Source organism: Dipodomys spectabilis, unplaced genomic scaffold (genome assembly GCF_019054845.1).
Source record: "Dipodomys spectabilis isolate Male_0828 unplaced genomic scaffold, ASM1905484v1 ptg000107l, whole genome shotgun sequence".
NCBI lineage: Eukaryota > Metazoa > Chordata > Mammalia > Rodentia > Heteromyidae > Dipodomys > Dipodomys spectabilis.
Window position 1 is genome coordinate 5,422,488 of NW_024870784.1, and position 19,081 is coordinate 5,441,568.

Consider the following 19,081-nt stretch of genomic DNA (forward strand, 5'->3'; position numbering starts at 1 on the left):
AGCTCCACTTCAGTTTTTGAGTGGTTAATTGGAGATAAGAGGAACTTTTCAGCCCTGGCTGAGAAGCCTGAGGCCTGGGTGACTCCATCTTGAGCTAGCAGTCATCTTCTGAGGTATGAGTTATGCAGCTGACCATGAGCCTGGCCTGGGAATGAACAGAAGAAGTAATTCTCAGGCACTAGGAACAGAAACAATCCTTGGGAAAATCGCAGGCAGGCAGGTGCTGGAGGGCATGGTGACACCCCCCCCCCCCCTGCAGTTGCAGTCAGGCCACAGGCGGTGTTTGTTTGACAAAGGAACCCTGCAGTTTAGCTGGTATCTCCTTGAGACTCCCTGTGGTGCAAGCCAACCAGTTTAAAGTATGTCAGCCTCTGATCCAACCAACAACCTGTTTCTGGTCCTTTCCTGCTTTGTAGTGCGCCAATCATACTATAGAATTGTATTATGATTTTCCCATGATGTGTAATAATTTGTTGTAAGATGCTATGATGTATACAAAGTCCCTGCCTTCCCTAAAAAGCGTATAAAAAGTACTATAACCCTGGGCTCCGGGCATCTTAGCGTCACCGGTTAACGAGTGCACAGAGGACAGAGCTCCAGCTTGCAATAAAGACTCCTTTGGGCTGGGAAGTTGGCTCAGTGGTAGAGCACTTGCCTTGCATGCCTGAGGCCCTGGGTTCGATTCCTCAGCACCACATAAGCAAAAAGAATAAAAGCCAGAAGTGGCGCTGTGGCTCAAGTGGTAGAGCACTAGCCTTGAGCTGAAGAGCTGAGGGACAGTGCTCAGGCCCAGAGTTCAGGCCCCACGACCGGACCAAAAAAAAAAAAAAAAAACACAACAACAACGACGAAAAAAAACAAAGTGGTAGAATACAGCCTTAAGCTGAAGAGCTCAGGGGCACCCAAGCCCAGAGTTCAAGCCCCATGACTGACCAAAAAAAAAAAAAAAAAAAAAAAAAAAAAAATAAAGACTCCTTTGTTTTTATATTGGTGACGGTCTCTGATGGTCTTTTGGGTAAGGATTTCCGAATTCGGTTTTACACTGGCTGGCTTCAAACTGTGATCCTCAGATCTCAGTGTCCTGAGAATCTAGGATTACAGGCGTGAGCCAGTGGCGTCTGGCCAGTCCTGTGGACTTTTATGACTGTCTGGCTTCAATGGCACCTGGCCAGTCCTGTGGACTTTTATGATTGTCTGGCTTCAAAGCATGATTCTGTGGATCTCAGCCTCCTGAGCAGTTAGGATTAAAGATGTACAGTTATAATCTGGATCTAATATGTCCCAGAAAGGCCGGTGTGTTAAAGGTTTGGTCCATGGTGTGCTAGGGGATGGAACTTCACATGAAACTTGAGGTCATCCTCAAAGTGGACCATGGGACCTGGCTCGTCATCATCTCCTCTTCTGCTTCAAGCCCTGAGGAGCATGGCTTTGCTCAACCACACACCTCCCATATCAAGTGCTGCCCAAAACAACGCTGTCAACTGAGCTGGACAGGAATGTCAAAAACCATGAGCCAAGGGAAGGTAGCTCAGTGGTAGAGCGCTTGCCTTGCATGCCTGAGGCCCTGGGTTCGATTCCTCAGCACCACATAAGCAAAAAGAAAAAAGCCAGAAGTGATGCTGTGGCTCAAGTGGTAGAGCGCTAGCCTTGAGCTGCTGAGGGACAGCACCCAGGCCGAGTTCAGGCCCCACGACTGGACCCCCCAAAAAAAAAAAAGAAAAAAACCATGAGCCAAAATAAACCTTTTGTTTTCACAGGTAATTAACTCAGGTGTTTGTTACAATGAAAGTGAGCTAACACACCATTACTAACGACACAGACAAGGCACCGGTTCCTGGGTTCCAGGACTCAGGTTACTCCACGGCTCCACACACACGCTTCTGAATGGATGAAAACTGTTCGGCAATGGAGGAAATGCTTCCCTTTGTACCATCAGGGTATGTGCACAAATGCACCATGCACAAGATCTCTAAAACCTGATATGCCGAGGAAACCAAGGTTATTCAAGAAGTTAGAAAACAGTACATTCTAGCCCCCTCCAACCAACGCCAAGGTCAGTCAACCAACTGAACCTAGAAAACGGCCTACAGCAATCAGATGGAGGGTTCCATAATGAAAAAGGGTGGAAAACAGGTGACCAGAAGCATTTTTTCACCTCTATCGTTTTCAATTTAACCTTCACAACTCAGTCAGGTATGATAGTTCCCCAGAACAATTCCCCTTCCCAGTGGTGTCACAGAATGCAGAGCTGGCACTCACACAGCACCTCATGGAGAGCCTGGGAGAGGGCGGGCAGGTGGAGGCAAGCTGTCAGGCAGGTACGCCTTTTTTTTTTTTTGCTTCATTTTGAATATGTATGTAATTCTGTTACCTTACAGATTTTCAGCTGCAAAACAAATCAACAAAAACAATATAGATCTCAAACTATGCAATCTTTCTAATCACCTACTAAGGCTGGAGGCATGGCCCAACAGTGGAGCACCGGCCTAGCAAGCCGCCTGCAGCTTTGAATTCAAACATCAGTACTACCAAGGAAACAACAACAACAAATCACCAACATTTAAGCCAGGTGTGGTAGCTCACACCTGTTATCCACTTAGGAGATGAAGATTGAGAGATAGCAGTTCAAAGCCAACCTAGGCAAAAAGTCAGCATGATCCTATCTGAAAACACAACTAAAAATCCACAGAGCTTGAAGCATAACTCAGGTGGGAGAGCATCCCCAACTTCAGACATCTCTAGGCACTTCTTGTGTCTAACTATACTGGGCCATTTAAAACAACCTGTGGCAGCCCAAAGCTTCTCAGAATTGTATTAGCTTAAAAACTCAAGGCAATACTCCCACCTAGTGGATGGAGGAGGAATAAGCGTGTCTTACTACAGCAGTGAGCATCACCATAAAGAAGGGATCACAATTACACTTTTTATTTTGCTTTATCACCCTCAAAATAGTCATCCCCCCCCATAAGACACAAAACAGTTCCAGCTGCTGCCCTTAAAGCACTGGACAGAGTGGGCAGCACTCCAGGGTCACGTGTAAATGTTACTCTGAGTCTCACTTGAGGTCAATTTCTTCAGAATCTCTGAGCATCGGGGCACAGCCTGGAAGGAGAGACAAAGATGTGAAGATTTTGGTTGGAGGCAGTATGTGTTCTCTCACCATGCTGCAGATTAAGAAACATGGTATCAAGCCAACAAAGACTGCCTTTCTTCCCCTCATTCAAGGGAAAGGGGAGAAGGAGAAGGGCACCCAAACGCAGTGACCCCAGTGGTCTCCCCACATCTCCCCCCACTGCCTCCTGCCTGGCATGCTTTGCTCCCTAGCTCCTCACTGCAGCCCCAACCCACACTAAATCCGTCATCTACTGCAGGACTGCTCTCTCCCAGGACCCCACATTTTGCCTTTCCTGGGGTACTCAGTGTCTCACCAGCACCCCTCCTGACTGAGGAACCACCTCAGCTCTAAGGAACCCCTTGGGTGACCACAGCACGGGCTCAAAACAACAACTTGATAGCAACTGTTCTAAAACCCCACTTTCATCAGACAGAAACCATGGTCTAAGTCAGGCTGACTGCATCTGGTCACCAAGAAAACAGTACTTAGCCAGGCTAGGTAGTGCACCTGTCATCCTACCTCCCACAAGACAGACAGAAGCATCAAAAGTTGGAGGCAAGCCTGAGCTACCTAATGAGTTTAAGGCCAGCCTGGGTGAGGCCACATAATGAAACTCGGTCCTAAAAAGAATAAAAAATAGACTGCAAGGGAGTTTGGGCTAACAAGGAGGATGGAGGCTGAACATGGTTGACATGGATTTGCAACTATGGAAGTACAATAATAAAGCCTGTTGAAATTGACTGAGAAGGGGAGCGGGGCAAGAAGACTGGATCATTTTACAAATGTGTGGAGACAGAGCAATAAACTTGCCTCCATTTAACAAATGTACGCTTATAAAAAGAGGCAAACAACAAAACCCAGCATGCTGCAGAACAACCATCTCTCCTGCCACAAACCACTACCTTCAAAGCATGCAGTCTCTACAGAAGAAGAAAACATTCATCAAGACACGCAAGTAAGCTGGGCGCTGGTGGCTCACACCTGTGATCCTAACTACTCAGGAGGCTGCAATCTGAGGATTGTGGTTCAAAGCCAGCCTGGGCAGAAAAATCCATTAGACTCTTTATCTCCAATTAATCACAGAAAAAGCTGGAAGTGGCACTGTGGTTCAAGTAGTAGTGTTAGCCTTGAGCAAAATGGAGCTGAGAGACAGCCCAAGCCCAAAGTTTGAGCTCTAGGACTGGCAACAACAACAAAAAAGATAAACAAGTGCATCCAGAAGAGAAGGGTCAGTCTGATGCCAGCTGCCACACCAGAAGCTGCTGCACCAGAAGCTGCCATGCGGGAAGCTACCTTGTGGGAAACAGCCACACCAGAAGCTGCAAGACTGGAAACTGGGCCTTGAGCAGTGAGGATTCTCATGTGCAGCTTAGGGGTTAAGCTGTCCCGCAGCCACTTAGCAACCCCTAACAATTTGACTGTTAATTCCAATGAACTAAAACCGTACCGTGACCAGGTCTTTGAAGCTCATGGAAGACAGTATGGGCTTGAAAGCTTCAATGGTAACGATGTCTGGTTTCGTCACATCCGTGTAACACAAGTACAGAACCGCGGGGATTTTCCACACCTGACAGTAACTCAGCACTAGAAACACACAAGGAAAAGGTCACCAGTTGTCTAGTCCATGACTTTTAAACTAAACACTTTACGTAGTATAGACTACTTTAAAAAGGCATGTCCGTGGCCTCTTTTGATGAAGGCATTTACTGCCATGTTAAACTAATTATAATGAATATCTTCTTCCAAAACAAAAAACTTTCCTAATAAGCTTTTGCAAATACTTATTTTGCATTTCCTGAACATATTGACAATTCTAAGAAAATCGAGGAGCAAAATCTTACTAACTACAATAAATGATGTAAGCTACACACAAATAACATAGAGTGCATGCTACAAGCTATTTAGTCATTTGTTCCAATAAACTTAAGATGAAAAGGGGAAAAAAAAAAAGAAAAAAACCACCATTGTGGTGCTAGGCATGTGAAGCATACCTCTGATCTCAGCACTCATGAAGCTAAGACAAGAGGATCTCGAGTTCAAGGGCAGTCTGGGCTACACAGTACATCTCAACAACAAATAATAATCTGTCTCAAAAAAAACAAAAGCTTTCTACCTAAAAATAATACATATAACAAATAACTGTATATTGTAAAATCTAAACTACTGAAAATAACTGGTTATCTATTGCTGACATGATGGCATTATATCATTAGTGACACAATAGAAAATACTCAACTCCTTAAAAAAAAATTAAAGCAACTACCAAGTTTCAGCTCCCAAAACTGTTTTGATAAATTAACTTTCATACACCAGTAATTTTATACCTATCACTGGCTTGCACTGAGTTACCACAGACCAAAAGGAAACAGCAAGGCTGAATTAGTCAGGAGCTCTGAGCTGCTCTTGTCAGATACCTTATTCCAGAAAATTTAAAAATCCAAATCAAATTATCTTGTACAACAGACACTGAGGATTAAGAGCAATATACTGGTGTCAATGCCAATATTCTGAACAAGCAACTTCCAGAAGAGCTCTAGCAGTGACAGTGATAGCTGTCAACAGGCACTGACCCACAATGTAAAGTACAAAACTAAATACCACCTGCTGCAGGAAGACCGTGTGCAATATTTGGTTGTTCCAGAAGTGAGCAACAAGCAGAGTCTTTGAAATGCTGTGTTTTTAGGGCTCTCAAGAAAGGAGTAGGAAGGCTGCCAGTAGATTCTGAGGTTTTATAGTCGGTGACATGTCGACATGTGAGAATAGTTATCTGCAAGTTCTTCCTTGGAGAAGAGCCAAAAACCTAACACAAAATTGATTTCAAATTATACAAACATAATTTGGAGGGATGGCATAGTGGTCAATGCCCGCAATCCCAACTTAGGAGGCAGAAATGAGAGGATCGATGTCTAAGGCCAACCCAGACAAAAAAAAGTTAGCAAGATCCTGACTCAAAAACAAGCTGGGCTGGACTCAGTGGTTCACACTTATAATTCCAGCTACTTGGCATGCAGAGAAGGAGAAGAGGAGGTTTTCAGCCAGGCCAGGCAGGTGAGCATGACCCCATCACAACCAATACACAGGTACATGGTGGTACACCGGTGTAACCTCTGCTATGTGGAAGGACATAAATAGGAGGAATAAAGTCTGAAGCCAGTTGCTGGCAAGGCAGGAATGGAAGAATGTATCTGAAAAATAGCTAAAGTGGGGAGAGGGATTTGGTATGGCTCAAGTAGTGGAATACCCACCTAATTAACAAAAGCCTGGCATTCAAACCACAGTACCACTAAAAAAAATATTTTAAGGGCTTAGAGATGTGGCTCGAGCAATAGAGTACCTGCCTAGCAAGCAAAAAGCCCCTTGACTTCACACCTCAATATGGGGTGGGAGGGAACCCACACACACAATAAAAATAAAAATCAAGCATGGTAGCCCATATCTATAATCAGCTACATGGGGGGATTAAATTTCAAGGCCAGCCCCTGGCAACTCGGAGAGTGAAAAGGGGAGGGGGAGGGCTGTGGGTGTGGCTTCTGTGGTAGAGCAACACCCAAGGTCCTGAGTTCAAACCCCAGTACTGTTAAAATACAGAAAGGAACAAGAACAACAAAACCAACCCATAATCCTGTTACAGAATGAAAACACTGCTCTGGCTCTCAGCTCCCACAACAGTCAGTCACACCTCTCATCTAGAGGGGTGCAACGTGCACTGGAAGCTGCAGGCTTTGCTGCCCTGATCTGGAGGCAGCGTGGACCCTGCTTTCTAAGTCACTTCCTTGTCTCGGACCTAAGGGCAGTGCTACTTAGATCGACAGATACATTAAGTGCAGCTGTGATGAGTCCACAGTCAGATGCTGAGCATGCCGCAGGACCGCCATCCACAGCAAAGGAGTCTCAGGCAGCACACAGCCACGCCCATTTCTTCCCCACCACAAATGGTACCTGACAAATGATTCTTGCAAAAGGTCATTTCTGAATTACAACACTGTAGGCACGTTTCAATCACTAGACCTCAGTGTTCCCTCTATCACTTGAAGCGTGTGAACCTGATAGATATACAAAAATCCTTCTCTCTTTTTTTGCTGGTTGTAAGGCTTGAACTCAGGTCTTAGGCACTGTCCCTGAGCTTTTCTGCTCAAGGCCAGCACTCTACCACTTGAACCAGAGCACCACTTTTGGCTTTTTTTGAATAGTTCATTGGAGTTAAAAGACTCATGGACTTTCCTGCCCTAGCTGGCTTTAAACCAAAATCCTCCATTCTCAGCCTCCTGAGTAGCTAGGATTACAGGCGTGAGCCACTGACATCCGACTTACCCTGTTTAATTTTACAGTGCAAAGAAAGATAGCTATTTCCTACCACATTCTGATCTTCCCCAGAAAAATACACATACCTACTTTAACTATAAAATCACACATATATTTACAACACTTCATTAGAAGAATTGTATTTGCTGGGCGCCGGTGGCTCATGCCTATAATCCTAGCTACTCAGGAGGCTGAGATCTGAGGATCGGGGTTCAAAGCCAGCCGGGCAGGAAAGTCCGTGAAACTCTTATCTCCAATAAACCACTAGAAAACCGGAAGTGGCACTGTAGCTCAATTGGTAGAGCGCTAGCCTAGAGCTGAAGAGCTCAGGGACAGCACTCAGGCCCAGAGTTTAAGCCCCATGACTGACACCCCCCCCCCCCCCAAAAAAAAAAGAATTGCATTTGCTAATTTTTGATGAGTGTTGAAAAGCTAACTATTTCAAAAAATGTATACGTCAAATTTCTAATGAGTTTAAATTTAATATCAGTGTTAAAATACTATAACTTAAGCTGAAGTGTGCTCAGGGAGCATATGAGGCCTTCAGGCCTGTATCATTAACAAACACAGTTGAACACAAACATGATAAATGTGTCCAGTGAAGATTTTGTCAGGTACCTGATTTGACCATCACACATTGCACATGTGGACTGAGCAATCACACTGTACCCATAAGCAGACAATTTTGTCTCTATTACAAATCAAACTATATTACTTATATATTTGCATCTTATATATGCATGTGTGCATACTACACATAGTCACACACAGACATACATGTAACCTCAAAATCTGTAAACTACAAATCAAAATCTGAAATGTTCCCACATCCCAAAGGGGGAAATTCCTTTAAGGTATTTAACAAGCTGTATATGAGACAAATGAATTTGTGTTTAAATTTAGTTCCTAAAAATGTCATTACATACATATACGTATTCAAAAACTAATTTTAAAAAACTTGAAATCTCAGGGCTGGGAAGGTGGCTCAATGGTAGAGTGCTTTGCCTTGCATGCATGAGGCCCTGGGTTTGATGCCTCAGCACCACATAAGCAGAAAAAGCCGGAAGTGGCGCTGTGGCTCAAGAGGTAGAGTGCTCGCCTTGAGCTGAAGAGCTCAGGGACAGCAACCAGGCCCCATGACCAGGGGGGGGGGGGGGGGGGGGGGATGAAATCTAAAGCAGTCTGGCATTTCAGAGAACAAAAACTCAAACTAACATACACAGCTGGCCGACTGTGTTTCCCCACTAAACATCCTGTTGGAATTCAGTTCTTGACTCAACCATTGGCTTCCCCTGACTCATGCCACGGAGCTCAAGTGTTAGAGCAATTTTATCTTCCTTGAATGAAGACTCAATATTCAGGCCTAATGTGAAGAAAACCAGATGTAGCACTTTGGGTCTGGAGTGGGTGGCAGCAAATGGTCAGCTTTCCACATCTCTCCTCCCCATGCCCACTGCCTGTGCCACCCCCCACCCCTGGTCAGTTCAGTGACACCCTTCTATGTCTCTTTTATTTCCTACAGTCTGTAAGTAATCCCTGTACTTGCTGCCTACACAGGTTACAGTGAAAAGATACTGACCCTGGAGAAGCAGCGACTCCCTGCAGTCTAAGCAACATGGCTCTATTTCTCTTACCTTTTCCAGCCACTGATACTGTTGATCTTCAGCAACATAGCAACTACACTGGCAGATGAGGATCTGAGAAGTCAAAGTCCAGCATTTTTGTAAGTACAATACATTGTGCGTACACCTCAAATTACCACCACATAGATACCATGTGAATAGTAATGAGCACCGCTAGTCTGGATCTGGAATGCCCCCCAAAGGCCCCGGTGTTCCCCAAGTGTCCATCCCCAACCCCCAAATGGTGCTAAGCGCCTTGAGGTCCTTGGGGTGTGTCCTTTAAGAGGTCATGGGCTCCCCCTACCACTTCCTCATCCTCACTTTGCTTCCTGGCCATGAGGTGAGTGCCTTTGCTACTAGCCACACACTCCTGATGAAACATGAGGATCCTACCAAAAGCCTGACAGCAAGAGGGAGGCCCAACCATGGATCCAGAACCTCGCCTATTTGTTACAGTGGCAGAAAGATGACTAACGCACACTTGAACAACACTCATTTTCTCAACTCTGCTACTGGCATATAGATCCTTCTTTGAAATCTAAATTAATCTCTTACTGGAAATGACCATCAGAATGAAGAACACACTAAGAGAGCCACCGAGAGACCCAGAGCCCAAGCAAGTCCTGAAGCCCCACGTACCGAGGGATCGGACTTCAGTTGATAGAACACACAGAGAGCGTCTGTGGGGCACAGATGTAGACTGTCTGCTGCCCTGCACCACTCATTCCAGAGTTTAGTACAACCAACTTCTTCCCAGCCTCCTGAGTTCATAACGAATGATGACAAAAATGCTGTGAAGAAAAAATTCAGGTGAGTGAGTGCTTAGCTCCAAGCCAGTAAAGAAGTTCCGGGTAGCCGGGCGCTGGTGGCTCACGCCTGTAATCCTAGCTACTCAGGAAGCTAAGATCTGAGGATCACAGTTCAAAGCCAGCCCGGGCAGGAAAGACCGTGAGACTCCTATCTCCAATAAACCACCAGAAAACTGGAAGTGGCACTGTAGCTCAAGTGGTAGAGCGCTCGCCTTGAGCTGAAGAGCTGAGGGACAGCACTCAGGCCCAGAGTTCAAGCCCCACAACCGACAAAAAAAAAAAAAGTTCCGGGTACTCTAGAATTTCAGAGCTAAAACAGCCACTGGGGACCACCTAAGGCCACTTTGCAGGACAAGAAACAGAGGCCCATAAGAAGTGACAGGCCATAGTGCAAGGAAGAAAGGCCACTGCACACGGAAGACAACCCGCCAGCGGGGATCCACACACCTCCTACTCTTTGGATCAATGTTAGGCCAGCAGAAGTTCATGTAAGTTAGGGAAAAGTTACCTACCACACACTATATTGTGCAAGTACTTGGGGTCCCTTATATGGCAAGGGATCTCAAGTTGGGTGCCTCAGTGCTCTCCTCAGAGCCTATGAACCCTCTAAAGTGATAAAGATCCATGGGCATATGCATCCTGGATAATGCTCTAACCTCTAGAGTCTTCTAGCTCAACCCACCAACCAAGACTATTCACACCAAGAGAAAAGGAGTGGAGTTCTCACTATGTTTGCAGTAACACTTAAGTAAACCTCTGCACACTAGAAATCATTCCTTGAACTGTCATTTCCTAAAGCCAAAACTATTTTCTCTAACTCTTTTTTGTTGTTTTGCCAGTCCTGGGGCTTGAACTCGGCTTGGGCTCTGTCCCTGAGCCTCTCTGGGATAAGGCTAGCCACAACACCACTTCTGGCTTTTTCTGGCTTTTTTTTTTTTTTATTGGAGCTAGAGTCTCACAGACTTTTCTACCTGGGCTGGTTTTGAATCATGATCCTCAGATCTCAGTCTCCTGATTAGCTAGGATTACAGACGTGAGCCAGCCATGACAGGATAAATCTTATTTTTATCTTGTATTTAAGTCAGTGGGGAAGGGCCCCTGCCAGTGCCAGTGGTTCACACTTGTACTCCTAGCTTCGGGAGAGAGATGGTATGTTTCCAATTCAAAGCAACAACAGGAAGAAAAGTACATGGCACTCTTATCATCCATTAACCAGCAAATGAGGGGAATCTGCTTGCTTCTCATAAGTTAATGTCGTTTCTATGGCCCACAGACCACCCTCCCAGGGGACCCCACCCCCAAAAATCTCCTCCCTGAAGGAGATTATCAGAATCCCTATCCTTGAACTATTCTCAGCAAAACCCCACCCCAGCCTTATCTGAAAGTGCACCATCTGCTACAGGTGCCAGGACATCACAAATCCAAAACAGGATGGTCTGCTACAACCACAAAGACATTCCAAAAAACTCTTACACTCAACTATATTCAAATCCTAAAACCCCCACATTCCCTGCTCCTGTTTCTCCGACTCTGCCTGGCCATACTTGGAGCCCCTGTGCGGTGATGGATACATCCTGATCTGCTCTGTTGAGGGCTCTATCTTCTTCTTTCCTTCCATCAGGCTTGGTCTACCCTAGCAGCAAAAAAAAATAACTACAAGTAGAGCACCAGCCTTGAGAGAGAAAAAGAAAAAAAGTGCGAGTTCAAGCCCTAGCACCAGCACAAAAAGAGAGTTAAAAGAGCAGGACATGGCTGGGAAGGTGGCTTAGTAGTAGAGTGCTTGCCTAGCATGCATGAAGCCCTGGGTTCGATTCCTCAGTACTAAACAGAAAAGGCCAGACGTGGTGCTGTGGCTCAAGTGGAGGAGTGCTAATCTTGAGCAAAAGCTCAGGGACAGTGACCAGGCCCTGAGTTCAAGCCCCAGGACTGACAGAGAGTGAGAGACAGCAAGAGAGTGGGAGAGTAGGAGAGAGAGAGAGAGAGAGAGAGAGAGAGAGAGAGAGAGAGAGAGAAAGCAAGAATGCACAGGACATGGCCCAAGTATGAGTTCAAACTCCATAAGCCTTAAGAAACATGGTGGTGAACATGAGAAGGCAATGTATCCTACTTAAAAAGTTACTGTACCATGACTATTTTTTTTTTTTTTTAGTCGGTTGTGGAGCCTGAACTCTGGGCCTCAGTTCTTCAGCTCAAGGCTAGCGCTCTACCAATTGAGCCACAGCACTACTTCTGGTTTTCTGGTGGTTCATTGGAGATAAGAGTCTCATGGACTTTCCTGCCCGGGCTGGCTTTGAACCATGATCCTCAGATCTCATCCTGAGTAGCTAGAATTGCAGGTGTGAGCTACTGGCACCCAGCTCTGTACCATGACTTTTAAAAATCTCTAGTGGAAAATAAAAGTTACTTCTTTCAACTAAATGTCTAAATGTCTGGTCTTCTGCATTTTAACTTACCTACTGCATTATTTCCTATAGCAATTATAAACTTTGAGCAAGGATGATTTTCTAGCAGAGAACCGTCCAGAGTTGTTTCTGTCTGTCTTCTAAGAAGCTGCACCTCCCTATTCAAGAAAGAAGAAACCAGGATTTAGATGCACCTATTATCCAAAAGGAAATGGTGCTGAGGCCCTTATCCATGCGCACGCCTCAACCGTGTAACTATATAGGAAGAATATAACTACAGCTGGGCGCCAGTGGCTCACGCCTGTCATCCTAGCTACTCAGGAAGCTGAGATCTAGGAGTCAAGTTCGAAGCCTGCCTGGGCAGGAAACTCCATGAGACTCTTATCTCCAGTAAACCACGAAAAAGCTGGAAGCGGAGACGTGACTCAGGCGGTAAAGCTAAGAGGCAGCGCCCAGGTCCTGAGTTCATCTGCCGGCTACCGCCACATAAGGTCACCTGAGCGAGGAAGAGAGCGCACCGGGGTAAGGAGCCGGTGCGGCCTCCAGAGGACGCGGGGCTCCAGGCAGCACCGCGGGAAACGCCGCGGGCGGGAGGGCGGCGGCCACCGCAGGGGCGCCGGCGAGCCCCACGCGGTCCTGCCCGGGGTGCCGGGGGCAGCGCGGGGCCGACGCCCTCCAGTCCCAGGGCCAGGCCCAGGGCCAGGCCCGGCCCCGCCCCGGCCCCGCCCCGGCCCCGCCCCGCCAGGCCCCGCCCCCGGCCTGCCCCGGCCCCGCCCCGCCAGGCCCCGCCCCCCGGCCCGGCCCCGCCCCCGGCCTGCCCCGCCCCCGCCCCTCCAGGCCCCGCCCCCGGCCCGGCCCCGCCCCTCCAGGCCCCGCCCCCGGCCCGGTCCGGCCCCCGCCCCGCCCCCGGCCCGCCGCAGCTCCTCGCGGTCGCCCCACAGCGAGCTCTCTCGGGTGGGCGCGGGGCCGCCAGGTACGAGGGCTTCCCGCGTCCGCAGCCCGACCTCTTCTGCGCCAGCTGCCGCCGGACCTCCGTGTCCTCCGAAGTCTCTCTTGCTTCCTCCTCCTCCTCTTCGTCCTCCGTCCCGGCTCGGCATGGAGCCCTCACCACCTCACCGAAGAACGTGGCCGCCATGACCCGCCGGAAACTTGGCTCGCGGCACTGCGCGTGCGCCACTCCGCTCGACCACGCCCCTGCAGGACGCGCCTCCTCTCCGCCCCCGTCGGCTGGCCACGCCCCCTGCCACGCTTGCTTTGTTCCCCGAGCACGACGCGTTGCAGCGCACGCTGCTCCCCGAGCTCCTTCCGCGTTCCCAGCGTCCCCAGCCGACCCTGCAGCGGACGCCGTGGAGGACGAGGACCCGAGCGGCCTCCAGGCCGCCCGCTCCCCAGGCCTTTCCCTCCTGGCAGGGACCGGGGTTGGGGTCGGTGCGCACGCACCCGCCGCAGTCCTGCCGGGACACGGCCGAGAGCGGGAAGCAGCACAGCGCGGCCCGGAGCTGTGAAGTGACTTTGCTGGAGCACAGGAGTGCGCATGTCAAACGCTGGGGACTGTCGAGCTGAGCTAGAATCATTTCTATGAGAATGCAGAAGGAGCGTTTTAGCTCGGCCACTTGCAGCGCCAAACTTGCCCCGAATGACCCTCCACGTTGACCGTGCGGCCGGCTTCCAGCGGACACTACCGCAGCCTGGGGAAGAGGAGGGCCGCCGTGGCGCCGCGCACCCGAGACCAGCTGCCCGGAGCGGCAGGGAGAGGCCGCGTCCTGCGCCGCGCCTCCGCTCTACGCACTGCTCTGGGGTCAGATGGAGCCTTAAACTACACTCGCTAAAAAGCATCGCGTCTTAAGGTATCCTGGTCAAACTGGTCTTCCCTCTTCGTTAGCCAAAGTATTCAACAGCTGGGAAGCCAGAAAAAACTTGGTGGTCTTGTATTCATGAGAGTGATCTTCACTATGGTATTTTAAAGCATGGGGATTCCAGGTTCATTGGTCTAAGAGGAAACGCAGAAAAGATTTTGGGGCATTGCTTGGTCTCTGTCCTTTTGTAAAATGATCTTTTTACCAGTTAAGATATTCAATTTGATTTTCTCAGTTGTGCTATGAAACATCTTTTCTGAAAGTGACTAAAATGACTGTAACGGTGATGCATTTGGCTATGATGTACATGCCACAGACATTTCAGAGAACAGTTAACAAGAATGTTAAGTTTTAAACAAATGCTTGTTTCGTGCAGTTACAACACATTTAGGCCAAACATTTTTAGAAAGCAAACACATGTTCAAATTAAACACTAAACCATAAAAGGGATTTCCAGTATAAAAGGCCAACAATACAATCTCAGATTGTGGCAAAAATTAGCCCTGCCACTACAAATGATAAATTCAAAGCTTAAATTCATCACACTAAAACTGTAAGCCTTCACTGAAACTGAAATATTTTCATTTTATGGTATTTGAGTATCCTCAAACGTAATATGACCAAATAAGGAATTTCCATGAAATCTGAGACTGGAAATAAATTCAAGCATTCCATTAAAGTTCAAAAATTCAGCCCCAAGCACCTAAAAATAATAGCAGTTTATTAGGAATTCCTTTTCTCACCTTTACTAATAAATAACAAGATACTGGACAACAGTTCTTCAAATTAAAGTATACTTCAAAAGAGCAAAGAAGATACACTGTAGGTTAGAATATTCTGGTTTTTCCTTAAAAGCAAAAGTCCTTTTAAACAGACATGCAAGCACAAATGAATTTCTCAAGTAAGCTAGACATTTTGGTCCATTTGTATAACAAAAAATATGCATTACTCTTAGTGAAAGAAAAAAAAGAAACTTCCAGGTTTCTGTATTTTACTGGTTCTGATTTTACACGTGCAAATAATATATTAATACTCACAGATATTTTTAAATGTGAAAACAACTTGCTTGAGACAATTTTTTCCAGTAACATCTTACGTTAAAAAAGATTTGATGGTACATTCACAGATCACAGTGTGTGATCTTAATTTTAACAAAAGGCTATTAACAACAAATTAAACCCCATTGCAACAAAATCATGTGTAGTACTATGACCAGATTTCCTAATCCTATCAAAGGCCACAATGAAAGAGGCTAGACATGCTGCCGTTAAAGTTCGTTGTGATGAGACCATGGTGAATTTGCTCAGAATTCTAATTTTTAAGGTGCTGTGGATACACGTAACAGGAGGACAGTCTATCATCTAAAAATAGGACTGTTTGGATCTTGTTGTATTTTTGTTTTCATTAAGACTAATTAAGCCTGCCTCTTAATTTTTGCTGCTACATGAAAGGAGGAAAAATGGAATAATCACATTCATAGCTCTCATAGAAAAAAAATATATATTCCCTGAATTACACATACCAAGTAGACATTCAACGTGAATCTCGATGTTAGGACCAAAATAAGCCATTGCGTGGTTTGATCAGTCTCCACCTACTGTAGAACTAAGTCACACCACGAAGCAGCACTCCATGGTCCTTTTCACTTGCTGTGGACCTCTGGGATATGAATTACCACCCAGCAGCACCAGATGCCTCATGGGACCCCTTGGAAATGTGCCTAATTTCGTTCCTTTAATTTCAGCAGTGACATCACCAGTCATGATGGGCAGAATTTGTATACACTAATGAAGAGCCCTTAAAATTAACATCAGACTGAGATTTTGACCTTTTTCTTTTCCAACCTTGGAAATTTGTCCTTCCTGCATATTCTGTACATTTCAGATTTCCTCCCTCTGAAGAAAGCATGGAGAGATTTCCTCCAAGCCTGACCTTCTGTCAAAGAAAAGCAATCCTGTGATGGACAGGCCCTGGGCCTTCTTTTCCCCCCATAGTTCCACTTTCCTCAGAACTCCCTGTACTTCTGGTCTGCCCAAGAGCCATGACCCCCCCAAGAGAATGGATGTTCGAAAATTCCTCAGAAGACCCCCTGGGGGACGGACCTAGAGCTGCCAGGTGAGCTCTGCTGGCTTGAGGCTCCAGATCACTGAAGCCGTTTCTGAATTCTCCATAGTCACTATTGTGCTTTTTCTTTCCAGGATCTGAACCGTCTAAAATAAAGCATTTTGCTACTAATGTCTTCTATCTCTTTTTCATTCTCAGAATTTATGGGTGTATCCTCCTCTTTATAAACATTCAGTAATTTTCTCTTAGCAGCAGCAGAAGCATTTCGGTGGGGCAATTTTCTGCTACTCTTCCTAATCCAGACATTCTCTGCTCCTGAAATCGTCTCTCTTAGGTTACTCATTATCCTTATCTTATTTGCAGCAACAGTAGCACATCTGCGGGGAACTTTCTCAGGTACCACATTTGCTTTCAGGGTCTCACTAGGCTTTTGCACTACATCCGTCAGGTGATGCGTACATGTTCTCATGTTTGTATGGGGTTCTCTGTCTCTAGGAACAGATTCTGAAAAACGAGTGAAAGGTCACGTAAATGCAAAAATCTTGTAACACAAGATTTTCCTCAACAACACTTTACAGTCCAACCTAAAAACAAATGCTAATGCTGTTTTGACACTGACTGACTGAGCCTCAGATTTCCTTCACCTGTTGCCTGAGATTTGCTGATACTTAACACAGTAACAGACTTTGCATCAGAAACTCTCCCCTAAAAGTATTTGAAAAACCCATTTTAAAAACAAGACCATGTATGTTTTAAACTTTTGGTGTAATTTCTAGTCTACTTTGAAACACTTAGCAAGCTGTGATCTTTCTAGAAGGAAATCTAGAAGCATGACAGGGGCTGGGAAGGTGGCTCAGTGGTAGACTGCCTGTCTTGCATGCATGAAGCACTGGGTTCGATTCCTCAGTGCCACATAACCAGAAAAAGCCAGAAGTGGCACTGTGGCTTAAGTGGTAGAATGTTAGCCTTTAGCTGAAGAGCTGAGGGACAGTGCCCAGGCCCAGAATTCAGGCCCCACGACTGGAAAAAAAAAAAAAAAAGCATGACAGCATACCTGCTCTGACCTAGAGATCCTCAGGCATCACACAGAAGACCAGCATTTCCTTCATTCAAAAAGTTGGCAACTGATTGGCACTCCATGCATTATAGATTTTTTTTTTCAAGCACTGGAACACTGTCTCAAAGCAAAATTCTTCAAAACAAGTCTCAAGCTAAAATATTGGCACTTATATTGGCAATTATATCTTATATTTGGCACTTATCTAATATTCATTAGCCCCTAAATTTAGGAATTATTTGTTAAGCCAATTTTGTAGCCATGAAGAGTCCAACTATCTAAAACTATTAATAAGGTACATAATAGTTGGGATGGAAATGTGACCATAGGATTTAGTTAGTAAGTTGAATTTCCCCCTAAAATACTTTTCCCAAAATTGTGTGGGACATTTCCCTCCAATCAACTCTGCTGAACCTGTGTGGCTCCCGTGCCGTTTTGGTGATATTTAAGGATCCTGGTAGTGGGCACACCAAGTGTCACAGTGCTGCTCTGTGGAGCAAGTTCTTGCTTCTTTGAGAGAGGACAAGGGCTTTGGATGCAGCATTTTACCTCTTAAAATAATTGTGAACTGCTATGTTGAGACAACCCTATGTCCAAAATGTACACGTTATTCTGATCTTGGATAACTATTATCAATAGGACCCAAGAGTGAAGTTTTAAAATTATATAGCAAATTTAGAATGCAGTTACAAGGGCATCGTGGCCCTTCCATGCTTGGAGAGGACTGTAGCTGGCTGACAGCTGCAGACACACACTGCAGGGTGTTGGGTCAGTTGGATAGTGCAGTATTGTGAAAGCTATTGTTACAAGATGGCAAGTAACGGCAGGTCTTTACATGAGTGATGACTGAGGTGTGATGACTAGACTGACAACGTAAGAAAAAAATGAAGGTAGGTTTTTAAAAAAAAGTTTAAGGAAACCTAAACTTGAAATAAAGAACTATCCAGAGGAAGAATTTGAGAACTATTTTGTGTGCAACCAACTCCAACTTGATTAAAAAAACAAAACAAAAAACTGTTGACACTAAGTTCTGAGAAGATACACTGAGAATCTCACAGAAGGAATTTCAGTTAAAAGCCAACCGAAAGATGAGACCATGTGGGGATTTGTTTTTATTGATATATATTTATTTCTCGAGCCAGTACTGGAGCTTGAACCCAGGGCCTCAGTCTTGCTTGTTAACTTAAGGCTAGCACACTACCAGTTGAGCCATACATACTTCCACCTCCAGTTGAGGCTCATGGACTCTTCTGCCCTAGGCTCGCTTTAAAACACAATCTTCCCATCTCAGCATCCTGGAAAGCTAGAATTATAGGCATGAGCCACCAGCGCCTGGTGAGGCAATGTGTTTTTAAATGCATACTTTTGTTAACTGTTAGAGAACCTGATCAATTATAACGTGCTTTATTATCCTTGAGAAAGGAGCTGTTTTTAAGAAGACATACAGATAAGCGAGAAGCTGAACGTGTGCTCAGTGTTAAGGGCACTGGAGGCTGCTGCTCTAGGAATACGTGTGACAGTGTCATTTTAACACCAATGCTTCAGTGTGACTCCACAAGTCCTACAGTTCCTGAATGGTCTATCAGACCTGTCCTGGAGTCCCATCTTTTGGAGGAGTAGAGGCCCTGATACTTTCTTGAAACTAGTCCCCTATGTGAACCAAGATATACCAGCAGTGTAGGTTTGTGCTGCGGTAGTAAGCCATGCTTTCCCTGGGTGACATTAAATTGTAACTCAGCCCTGTGTGTGCTCTCAATGGTCTATGAACCAAGTTCAGCATGGACATGACAATTCTAATTTAAAACCCACCTGTCTAGTTTCCACATTTTAAGGACTTAAATGTATTCAACAAAA

At 46.0% G+C, this 19,081-nt stretch overlaps 2 protein-coding genes across 2 annotated transcripts in view; both read right to left on the reverse strand.

The window, feature by feature from the left end:
* Positions 1 to 2,909: 2,909 nt before the first annotated feature.
* On the reverse strand, positions 2,910 to 13,428 carry Psmg1 (proteasome assembly chaperone 1). The gene is made up of 7 exons (XM_042687233.1): positions 13,255 to 13,428; positions 12,302 to 12,408; positions 9,679 to 9,830; positions 9,052 to 9,114; positions 5,717 to 5,915; positions 4,563 to 4,699; positions 2,910 to 3,102 (listed from the first exon to the last, which is right to left on the reverse strand). Exons 1-7 carry the CDS (start codon positions 13,383 to 13,385, stop codon positions 3,031 to 3,033), a joined length of 861 nt encoding a protein of 286 aa, XP_042543167.1. The 5' UTR covers positions 13,386 to 13,428; the 3' UTR covers positions 2,910 to 3,030.
* Positions 13,429 to 14,810: 1,382 nt separating this feature from the next.
* The window catches only part of Brwd1 (bromodomain and WD repeat domain containing 1), a 99,625-nt gene continuing 95,354 nt past the window's right edge, over positions 14,811 to 19,081 (reverse strand). Inside the window, exon 42 of the mRNA XM_042687230.1 lies at positions 14,811 to 16,674. Within this exon, the coding sequence (XP_042543164.1) occupies positions 16,283 to 16,674 (392 nt within the window). The 3' untranslated portion in view covers positions 14,811 to 16,282. The remainder of the gene's footprint in view (positions 16,675 to 19,081) is intronic.